The sequence below is a fragment of the Drosophila ananassae genome, chromosome 3L, assembly GCF_017639315.1.
Source record: "Drosophila ananassae strain 14024-0371.13 chromosome 3L, ASM1763931v2, whole genome shotgun sequence".
Taxonomy (NCBI): domain Eukaryota; kingdom Metazoa; phylum Arthropoda; class Insecta; order Diptera; family Drosophilidae; genus Drosophila; species Drosophila ananassae.
The window spans coordinates 21,639,061-21,651,309 of NC_057929.1; the positions used below are offsets into that span (position 1 = coordinate 21,639,061).

At 38.7% G+C, this 12,249-nt stretch overlaps 1 protein-coding gene across 3 annotated transcripts in view; it reads right to left on the minus strand.

The window, feature by feature from the left end:
- Window positions 1-12,249, minus strand: part of LOC6504183 (laccase-5) — a 44,601-nt gene that overhangs the window by 16,792 nt on the left and 15,560 nt on the right. For 2 of the 3 annotated variants that reach the window (XM_032455602.2, XM_032455603.2), the window contains exons 2-4: window positions 10,670-11,159; window positions 6,800-7,560; window positions 5,453-5,637 (exon numbers count right to left, since the gene is read on the minus strand). In XM_032455602.2, the coding sequence (XP_032311493.1) occupies window positions 5,453-5,637; window positions 6,800-7,560; window positions 10,670-11,159 (1,436 nt within the window). Of the gene's footprint in view, window positions 1-1,241; window positions 1,683-1,742; window positions 1,974-2,404; window positions 2,618-2,679; window positions 2,876-5,452; window positions 5,638-6,799; window positions 7,561-10,669; window positions 11,160-12,249 lie in introns of those variants that run through there. The other variant, XM_001967376.4, reaches the window with a different exon arrangement.

Here is a 12,249-nt window from a genome sequence, read left to right on the forward strand (position 1 = left end):
GCCGACCAGCGCTTCAATTCCTATGAGGACCTTAAGGATTAACTAGAGGACTCGTTTGGGTCCAAGGAAAAGAAATTCTTTTGGCGAGGAATTAATAACACAGGCGGCCAACAGCAAAAAATCTCCACGAATAATTTTACCTGCTCCATAACCTTTAAGCTCCCCTGAACCAAAGTCCAGAACAAACATAGGACTCAAAATAATATTATTGAATTTATTATAGGTGGTTAAACAATATTTTCGTCAATTAAATTGGAGTTTTTAATCTCATATTTTCGAAAAGTCATGGCTATCTACAATTTCTGTAAAGCTTTACTAAACAAGCTGAACCTGCAATAGATTTTTTTTGAATATAGAAACAGTTTTAGAGCAGGTAAATGAGTAATTTGTAATTTGCGGCATGTGTAATTTGTGACTTCTGAAGGGGCATACTTTGAAGATTGAAATTGTCACCATTTTTTTTTTTTAATAAATCTCCAAAGTTGTATTCAGTTTCATATGCATAGACCTGGTAATGTATCTTTTTGCAAAAAATGTATATGCTGATCTAAAAGCGGTAATTTTTTTTACACAGGTTATACACAGGGTGTTCAATTTTTTATGTTCAAACAATTAACAATGGTTCTTATAAACAGGGCCGTCGAGAAGCCATGTCGGGCCCCGGGGCATGGATTCCTCACGGGCCCTTTTTCGTTTTCGTCCCGCTGACGCCCCGGTCATTAGACCCCGCTGCCGGGCCCCTGTCCATTGCGGGCCCCGGGAAAATTACCCGGCTAACCACCCCTCTCAACGGCCCTGCTTATAAATCTTAGATAAACGTCAGTATTTATAGTCGCAATATAATATTAATATTATTAATATTATTATTAATTATAATATTAATTAATATAAGAAAATTTCTCGGATGAATATAAAACCGAGACGTTATCACACGGAATCAAACACAACCAACCGAGAAAATACAATTTTTTTATATTAGTTTTAAACTAATTGCATTACAAGATTTTATCTAAGTTTTTATTACATCGTTGACATTTTTTTATAATTGATTGACGTAATCGAAATTTGAAACAAAAAAAATCACTTTTACAAAAATGCAAATATACATATGTACATATATGTAAGTTTACATACACACATCCATACATATGTTTCCATGTATGCTATGTATTAAATGGCTGCTACACTATTATTAAAAACTCCAGTTTGGGGCTCAAAACAGAAGAAAAATACAAAATAAATGCAATTTTAATAAAATAAATTAATGTATTGTACTGGCTGTTTTTACAAATATACAAATATATACAAACATATATTTTGTGCTAGGCACCTTGGCGTTAAAAAGAAAGCATTATTTAAAGGTGTGCTTGGACGGCAGCCATGCCTTAAAAGGATTCTGTGATTTTATATTTATACAAAAGAAAATATATATTGTGCAGGGTTTTAATTATCATACAAATGTCATATTTTGTTGCCAATATTTTAGTGATTAGTTTTGGTCAGCATGAAGTTGAAGGCGTAACATACTGCTTTTCAATTAATGGGTATTGGCGGAGTATGATCGCCACACGTTGGAAATCCAGGTGGCACGGGCGGCAAATCAGCATTTGTGCCGACCTGCAAAATTAAATTCATACCTATGACAATATGAAATAGAAAATGACAATGGAAGAGCCAGAATCCTGTGAAAAATATAGAAAATTAAAATATAGAAATTAAAAAAATAGAAAATTGATTATTACCAGGATTATCAGCCCTAAATCGCAAAACAACGTATCCGTTGTTTGGCACAGCAATTGTATCCTTGGTCGGTGGCAAATTGTACTGTCGATGCAACAGTCCTCTTCTGTCTAGATCAAGAGCGTGCTTTAAATTTATTTTCTTAACAGTGGAGTCCGGGGATCGTCCGATGCCGATAACACTAAATCCATATCCATGTAAGTGGAATGGATGAGACAAGTTGGGCTGTTGAACTAAATAAAATAATTACAGATTATTATTATAATACTGACAAAAATGAGACATATTAATTTCTCAGTCGAATAGAACCAAATTAATTTTATTTTGAAGAGCTCGCAATTTTTTCTTATCAAAAAATAATTAAAAGGTAATTTACTTCGGACTAGTTGCACTATAAATATTACATACTGAGATTATTGAGGTTATTTAATGAACCAAGTTATGCTAAATTCAGGACCTAGATCTGGACATTTTATATAATTAATTAACACTTTAAAAAACTATACAAAAAAATTGTAAATGGTCTATTTTGTTTTTAATACTTGTTAGAAACAATCAAGTTTTATTAATTTGAGTGCGATAAATTAAAACATGTATTTATAATTAAAAATATTGTAATCAATCAATAAAAGAGATATGTATTTTGGGTTATTAATGGAGTTACCTTCGTCTACTAAAACCACTTCTACAATTGCATTCAGTGGTATGTCAATCTTATGAGTACACATGCAATTTGGTCCACAATCAGCCGGACGATTGTCCCCATTACAAAATTGTTCTGGGTTAATATCGTTATATTGCGAGGTTAGCGGTGCGGGCGCCGACAGATAAGAAATTTCGTCGATTAGAGAAATCACGTGGTCTCCGGTAGGTGCAACTAAAATATACTTAAGTATATTAATATAAGTTTACTAGTTTTAACTGCGGATTATTACATACCTAAAAATCGATTATAGGTGTTTGGTTGAAAAAGATCCTCGGCACGGTAAACAAAAAAGCGAAATGGTAGAAAAATCTTTACATCTGGCTTTTCTGCCAGTATTCCGCGATCTATTTCAAGAGAATTCTTCAGCTGACTTACGCAAATGGCATCGTTTCTTTGACGGTTGCATTGTGCGTCCAAAGGATTCATAACCTTTTTTTATAGTTTATTATAGTATGTATTGGACAGAAGGCAAATTTACATTGCATTTTTTTATTTACAAGTGCAATTTTCCACGATTATGAGGTTTTTATAAAAGTGGTGGTATTTTACATGTTTGAGGCATTAAAAAGGAAGAAATTAATGTCCACATTAAAATTTTCAGATTTTTTGAATATAATAATAATAATATATATAATAATACATATAATAGTAATAATATAATATTTTTTTTACTATTTAAGAAAAATGCTTCATTTAAATAATTTTTTATATACATACATAAATGCCAAAGAAACAGCTTCCGCTTGAAAACTGCTTAATATAATTTAGCGATATTTTCAAAAATAATACAATAAACTTTCATGCCTGCTTTGGCTTACAACATTATTAATCGTTCAAATGAAATGACAATTTCTTTAGCATATGTAGTAGATAATTTATACTCATTTGTTGTCTTTTTACTTTGACCACACAACTTCATTAACATGATTTGCATTTGTGCAAATAAAAACACGCCGTCATAAGTGCATAACCTTTAACAGCGGCGCCTAATTCTTTTCCTACAATACTGAAATTCTTTTCATCCCACTCTCATCAGCTGTGGAGCTCCGTGTCCGTCTGTCCTTCTGCCTGTCTGTCTTTCTGCTTTTTCTACGCAAACTACTCTCTCAGTTTTAGAGCTATCGAGTTGAAACTTTGCACACATCCTTCTTTTGTTTGCAAAAAGCTCTTTTATAGCTGCCATATAACTGATTGATCGGAAATGCCATAACTTTTACGGTGTTTTTTAAGTTAAAGGGTTTGGATCCACACATGGTATATTTGGCCAAAATATATTATGTACAAAATTTCATAAGGATCGGCCGACTATGTCCTATAGCTGTGATAGAATGATAGGAATTGGCATAACTTTGTTGTTTTTTAAGTTAGAAAGATGGGACTTGGTACAGATATTTTCTATAGCAGCCATATAATTGAACGATCGGAATTGGCATAACTTTTGGTGTCTTTTAAGCTAGAATAATGGGACTTTCTACGGATTCCATTTTGGGCGATCTTATTTGTTCTGCCAAATTTCATCAGGATCGGCCGACTACATCCTATAGCCGCCATATGACTGAACGAGCGGAAATGGCACAACCTTAACTGCATGGGTATATCAACTTCGGCTCCGCCCGAAGTTACTTTTCCTTTCTTGTTTTGTAACATTTTAATAATATTGGAGGAGCGTCAAACATTTTCAAAAAAAGTTCTTTCCTAATTTCTGAACATCCCCTAAAAAAGTAGCCGTACCAATTCTGCCGGCCCTCTTCTGTATTCGACATTATTCCCTGACGTTTTAATACCCTTGGGGATGAAAATTACCCTTAAATTTCAATGTTTTATAAAATTTTGCCCTTCTCAGAATCAGTTTACCGTCTCAGTTTAATCAGAGTGTATTTTTATATATAATTTTGGGTATTATAATGCTATTATAATACTATATTTGGCCAAAAGTATGCAGTAAAGAACAGCATCCATCACCTCCTGATCGACGGACATGCTTATTGCCTGTCTGTATCTAGTCTCTCAGCTTTAAAAATATCAACTACAAACTTTGCCAATATCCTTCTACCCTTTGCACGCATATAAAAGTCGGGATGGCCGCGATTTTTCGACTATTTCCTATGTTTTTTAATTATACATCACAAATGTTTTTATAAACATGCGTTTACCTTTCCTCCAACTTAGGGGGCCCCTCTTATTATTAGAAATTAATTATTTGTTCACAGAAAATAATTATCATACAATGAGTATGTCCTTTTGTTGTATCCAAAAAGATAGAAATATTAAAGCAACTTAAAACTAACTTTTAAGTGCGATAAAAGAGGCAATTAAAGCAGACTTTTTGTATCATTAAAATTTGGGATTGTGTGGGAAAAGTGTAAATCCCGTCCGGCGTACGCCGGGTCTTGGCGTCCAACTCGGATTAGGGACAGGCTATAGGAAAAGGGCGCATTAGCGAGCGTTGGTCTGAGAAGAAGAAAAGAGGAAATCGACTTTAAACCTCGGTGTTGCTGCCGACTTAGCAGCGGAGTCCGAGAGTAGTGTCGATGAAAAGACATAAATGGGCGGCTCTCAGGCACCAAGGAGATAGAGACGACTAGTCTGATACTGTGACTGTTAATCGACGTAAGGGCATGGCGCTGACGGCGGATACGAGTGGCGGCAGACGCAGTAGGAGCAAGGTTACGGCGCAGCAGCGAGAATATCGTCGAATATTAGGCTGAATAGTCATTTCTATCATAAAGACCAAAGCACTTGAATAATAAATTTGGTGGAACGTACCTGCATACTCTGAGACCTAGTTTAGGATAATTCCGTTAGAATATGTATTAAGATAAAATCATGATAATTTGAAGAAATTACCAAGCAGAAAAATAATCCAATTTTGGTGATTTATTATTATTATATTTTATAAAAATAAATAAAAAAAAAGTTCAATATCAAATTTAAACGACAAATAAATGCTGGGCCGGTTGGTTAAATAACGAAACAATTTCTTGAATCTAATTTTACGATACTTACCACACCTTGTGGAATTCCAACATCATACGTTGGAGGTTGGGAAGATGGTTGATATGGACCCCTTGCATATCGTAGGATACCTAGTTGTTGAGCTCGCCGAATTCCACACTCTCCAAGACCTCTCAACTGTATCCAATAAGCACCAACCGGCTGATCCGCGGAAATAACAAAATCGTAACGTTCTCCTACAATAAATACGCATTACTTTGGGTTAGAATTTATGTCTTAGTATTTAAGAGCATAGCCTACATTTGTAGCTTACATATAAAAGATCAACTTTAACCGTCTTGCAACAATAGTGTGTTGTTATAAAGATTTTAATCGTGGTCATGCGAAAATTTAACAAAAACCTATGAATCCCTGTGTTTTATTTGCATTCATAATAGAAAAAAATAAATATTTCACAGCATAAGATTTTTATATTATTGTTTAAATAATGTTATCATAAGCACTTTCTGGGCTTTTTTTCAGAAGCTATCATTTTTGATGGAAAAGGGTTAGTTGAATCCGACGCTCATAGACCGTGTTCTGTCCGTACCCTCTTTGTGCATCTTCCCTTCCCGTGTTCAAGAAAACTCCTACACCAGCCGTTCAACCACCCTGAACTTGGATGGATGTATTTTTGTATCCTGTTAAGATCTAAGATACCACGTCGGAGATATCGATTTCTCGATTTAATTTCTAGATGTGATGTTCTACTGTTTCCTCCTCATCCGCGTCTTTGCAGCTGCGTCACTAGTCGTTGTGGGGTGATTTATTTGCCTATCATGTGTTCCCACAAGCCAATACCCAATGATGACTCTGATTGCCGTGCTAATGCGGGTCCTGTTCATCCTTAAAAGCTGGGATGTTCTTTTCTTCAAGACAAGAGGCCAGAGTTGGCGGTTAAACCGGCAATTTGAGACGGAATCTCAGCTGAGTTGGTTCTTTCAATCGAAAATTTCTTTGAAATGTAGTTTGTATGTGGCTTTCGGTACACCGGGACTGGTAGATTGGAGCGGTGGTTCGTCGGTTATGCAGAGGGGCCTGATATGCCCTTAAAACCTGGGATCCAGATGAGGCTGATGTCATATTGACTGACCTTCTCGTATAGAGGCGTTCTACAGTCGGAGACTGTTTTCGAGTTGCTTGAAATCGAGCCGATGGATGTAATGACCTCTTAGTTGTCACTGAAAATTTTTGACTTTACTGGACTCTACTGGAAAAGGGTAACATTTTATAAAATGTTATTCCAAACTAAACTAATCGGGTTTATTGGGAACTAATACTAATTATTTTACATTTTACTTTTACTTATTATTAATTACTTACTAATATAAATAAGATCTAATTTTTAAAATAACTTACCCGAGAATGAAATTATCGTATTTACATCAACTGGCTGTACAGGTTCACCATCAGTTGCAATAACCGTCATTCCATGCCCTTCAATAGTCACTTGAGCCGGACAGACTGAAGCAAATGCGTTTATCATACGAAATCGGTAACGCCGGCCAGGAGTTATAGTAAAAATTTCCAAAGGTGTGTTTGTCATAAATCCCGTATTTGGATCACGAAATTGGCCTTTACCATTAATCAGCATTGATTCTGGGTCTTGACCTGTATTTACCGCTAGGCGCCCAGGATACCGTTCCGCCGCATCTTCGTGTAACCAGTCACTGATCAACATAATATGGGTAGTCAAATCAAAATCGTATAAGTGAGAGTTTGGGTCTCTTGATGGAGGTTGGCGAACGACAACGCTTCCGTAGAGGCCATCTAATTTTTGAAGACCAGTATGCGCATGCCAAAAGTGCGTTCCAGCATTTCCAGTCCATTGATAGCGAAAAGTGTTTCCCTGCTGAATTGGGCATTGTGTGACAAAAGGTACCCCATCATAGTATTGAGAACCTCGTTGCCATATTCCATGCCAGTGAATAGTCACCTCCATTCCCTCCATATGGTTCTCTACATCAATAACAACCTTATCATTCTCACACACCTGGATACTTGGTCCTGGTATCATACGGTTGGCAGTAAGAATTCCGCGCTCTACACCATCAGCTAAAACACACTGGCAATGGCTCCATACTGTATTTGTTGCGTTTGGTGTACATACCTGGCATGCACTAATTAATAAAAAAAAAAAAAAAAATTTCGTTTTAAAAAATATCAAAAATAGTTCATTAAAAAAAGTCAGGGGAAATGTTTAAAATGAAAAAAACTAAACTAACATGGAATTATTTAAAAGAAATTGTTACTTCGACGGCGAAATATTAGAAATAGTGTTGTTTGGACCTGCGGTGGAAGCATATTTGCCTCATATTATTATTATATTTTGTAATAACTATTGTTCTAGCGGGCAGCGGGTCTCAGGAAGATCATCGGTCTAAAAGCTATCTTATCACATTCTCGTATTTTCTCTTCTAATAATAATAAATGGCCATCACAACCCTATCGGGTCACAGCCTGTTGCACAATCTGCCTCCACGCTTTCCTGTCCTGGGCCCGCGCTCGCCAGTTGGTAACACCAGATGTAGACAGGGCTTCCATCACCTGGTCCTGCCAACGTATCCGGGGTCGTCCTCTCCTCCGTTTTCCGACGATTACCGCATCAAATACCTTACGAGCCGGAGCGTCTTCTTCCATACGGGCGATGTGACCCAGCCAGCGGAGTCTTTGAATTTTGACTCGGCTTACTATATCAACATCCCCGTACAGCTCATACAGCTCGTGGTTCCATCTGGTGCGATAAGCATCGCCAACGCAGATTGGACCAAAGATTTTGCGGAGAATCTTTCTCTCGAACACTCCAAGAGCAGCTGCATCGGATTGCACCACTGTCCAGCACTCCGCACCATATAAGAGTACTGGAAGAATGAGCGTCCTGTAGAGTGTTATTTTTGTCGGTCGAGAGAGAGCTCTACTGTTAAAGTGCCTACTGAGCCCAAAGTAGCACCTGTTGGCAAGTGTGATTCTCCGCTTAATCTCCAGGCTGACATCATTTGTGCTAGATATTGCAGATCCAAGGTAAATGAATTCCTTCACGGACTCAAAGCTATGGCTTCCTGCAGATAGCTGGGAATCAAGACGCCGCGATTCCCTGCTAGAGCACACCATAAACTTTGTCTTATCCATGTTAACTGCCAGTCCTACTTTAGCTGACTCTTTTTCGATAGCCCCGAAGGCTGCTGTAACATCACGCTTGGTTCGGCCAATGATATCAATATCATCAGCGTAGCCAAGGAGTTGGACACATCTGTTTGTTAGAATAGTGCCCGTCCGATGCACACCAGCCTTCCTTATAATACTCTCCATTAGAATGTTGAAGAGCATACAAGACAGCGAGTCGCCTTGTCTGAGACCACACTTGGTATAAAAGGTTTCAGATTGGTCATTTCCTACCCTGACAGAGCTGATGGTGTTGCTCAATGTCATCATGCAAAGCCGTATTAGCTTTGCTGGTATACCAAGCTCAGACATGGCGGCATATAGGCGATCTCGCCGGGGACTATCGAATGCTGCCTTGTAATCGACGAAGAGGTGATATGTGTCGATCTGATTTTCGCAGGACTTCTCCAGGATTTGGCGCAAGGTGAAAATCTGGTCAATAGTGGATTTGCCAGGCCTGAACCCGCACTGATAAGGTCCAATCAGTGCTTCGGCATGGGGTTTCAGGTTTTCACACAGTACGCTCGTAAGGACCTTGTATGCGACTGGAAGAAGACTAATGCCACGGTAATTGGTGCGCAATGTGGCATCACCCTTCTTCAGGATAGGACAGATCATGCTGTGGTTCCAATCGTCGGGCATGCTCTCCGTAAGCCATATCTTGCTGATTAGTTTGTGCATGCTCCCTACCAACATATCACCAGCAGCCTTAAACAATTCAGCCGGCAGGCCGTCAGCACCTGCGGATTTATTGTTTTTAAGTCGTTGGATTGCATCCTTGACTTCGGCATGGCTTGGGGTCGGTACGTCCACATCAGTACCATAGATTGGGGTTTGTGGATCATACTCTCCATAGTCATCATGGCCAGAGCCAGCTAATAGACTTGAGAAGTGATCCCTCCATAACCTCAGCACAATCTCTGCATCTGTGATTAGGTTTCCGTCATCGTCCTTGCACGCAACTCCTCCAGTCTTAAAACCTTGGGTCAGACGCTTAACCCTCTGGTAGAAGTTACGAGCTTCATTCCGGTCTCTGCTGCTCTCAATGCTCTCACACTCACGCCTCTCCTGTTCTCTCTTCTTGCGTCTGAAGAGGCGTTTCTCATCTCTCCTCCTTGACCTGTAGACCTCGACAACAGCCCTTGTGGCCCCAGCTTGCAGTGTTCTTCCGTAGGCGGCGTCTTTTGCAGCTGTTGCGTCGCGACACTCCTGGTCGTACCATGGATTCCTCTTTGGGGTACGTTGGAATCCGACGACCTCTTCTGCAGAAGTTCGCAGGGAGTGGGATATGAGTGCCCACATATTGCTGATGTCTTCAGGTGTTGGAGTTGCTCGGCTCAGTAGGCCTGTGACTTGAGTGGAGAATGCCTCCCTTGTCCGTTGTGATTGCAGCTTCCCGATGTCCAGCTTTCTCAACAGTCCTCGACGTGCAACCTTCGCAACACATAGCCGTGTGCGAATCTTAGCTGCAACAAGATAATGGTCGGAGTCGATGTTGGGACCCCGACAGGATCGCACGTCGAGTACGTTAGATGCATGCCTTGCATCGATCACAACATGATCGATCTGATTTCTGGTCAGTCGATCAGGAGAGAGCCATGATGCCTTGTGTATGTCCAAATGACGAAACCCAGTACTACGAACTACCATATTATGCGCTGCGGCAAAGCCTATTAATCTCTTCTGGTCAGTTCATATTGCATTGTTGCCACATGTGCACCAGTCTTGCTCATATGTGCTGAAAGTTTTTTTTGTAACTGCCTCGTTCTGTTCGTTGGCGTTCTGTTTGGACAATGCTATACCGATTTACATACCGGGAAGCTTTTAGCAGTTCCCATGATCACAACGAGTCGATTAGACCCGCACCCACCCCACCCCGTGCCTCGCTGCCGCACCCCGAATAATTTAAGACGATTATTGAAGTTACAATTGATTGATTGAATCATTTGGACCTAAGAAGCTGCGCGCTGCTAAAAAGCTTGTAGCGCAACAAGGGTGTCAGGTACATATCGAAGGTTTTTTTTATACATATATTTTAAAATTATGTGTTCTTGTTAATGTACTTACGCTCCCAAAACGGTATAATACTCCAAAGTAAAGTGATAATAACAAATTCTAGGAGGTTCTCCCTCACGACAAGCTCGTGCGCATTCATCTGGAGCAGATAAAGAAGGATTTCGGCGCAATTCAGCTGTAGCACTTGTAGAGAAATCCAAGTGTCGGAACGGAGACTTTGGATTTGGCTCAACCACAGTTCCTGTAATTTTATGAGACGGATAGCGCGCGGAACTTGGCAAGCTTCCCCGAGAGTTCAAATATCCGCTTCCTGCGGTTAAGGAAGGCTTACTATTAGTTGCTCCAGCAAGAGGCACTCCACTTCCCAGATTGTTATTATTTAAAGGAACTGGTCCTGAGTGGCTAGTGCCTAGAGACGGATGGGTCTGCACAAGACCATGTGTAGCCGAATAAAATGGTGATTCATAAGCTGTCGTTCCGCTGGAAGGAGTCACATGCTGTTGCCAATAAGATCCCGATGCTGATAGATCACCCTGATTATCTGAATAATAAAGTAAAAAAATTTAAACACATACAAATATTTTAAAAAATTAGTTAACTATGTATGTCACATATATGTTTTTGATAGTGGGAAATTTATACCAAGAAACGAGTCTGATCTTAAATTTTCCAAAGGATCAGACAACAATTCGAATATTGTAATATATTTAGCTATACATATATCTTAAAACTAGAAGCTCTTTAAAAGGAATCAAATTTATATATACGCCTAGTTGTTAAAAGTTTACCTTATTTTGCTCTTCGCTTTTTATACCCTTGCAGAGGGTATTTCAATTTTGGTCAAAATTGTGCAACACCGTGAAAGAAACATTTGCGACCCAATAAAGTATATATATTCATGATCAGGATCAGGAGGTGAGCATGTCCGCCTCCCTGTTTCTACGCAAAATAGTCTCTCAGTTTTAAAGATATCGAGTTGAAACATAGCACACATCCTTCTTTTGTTTGCAGGCAGCATATATGTAAGTAGGAACAGCCGGGATCGGTCGTAACAGTGACTTTAAACTTTTTAAGTGACATAGTAGGAATTGTTTATTGGATCGAGTATATCACAAAACCATGTTTGAAATAATTGTAATACCCTCAAAATCTTGATTTATGGTTAAAAAACCGTTTTTCGGAACTTCTTTGCGCTTAAAAATTCCGGGACGCGTTTTTTTCAACCGATTTAGTTAAATGTTGTAGCTTTTGAAAAAAAATATATCTTTGATTTTGTTAAACAAAAAATACAAGATTTTTACACCTGAAACTGAAGTTTTCGACTTTTATTCGTGTTTTTCGGATTTTGACGCCAGTTTTTCGGTACAATTTACAAAAATTCTGTCATTTTTGCCACATATCAATGTTGTCTCATTAATTCTGAATAAACGAAAAAAATAATGAAAATTGGTGAAGTTATAACGCTTTTTCCAAAAAAAGTCAATTCAACCTAGCGAGCGCTACGGAGTAACAATGTGTTGGATATTGTTTTGTGCTTATTGCTAATAGGTTAGTGGGTTTGTATATTGCAACATGCTGATGCATATTGATTGGATCAAATTACTAAGTGTGCATATAGGGAAGTAGGTCTT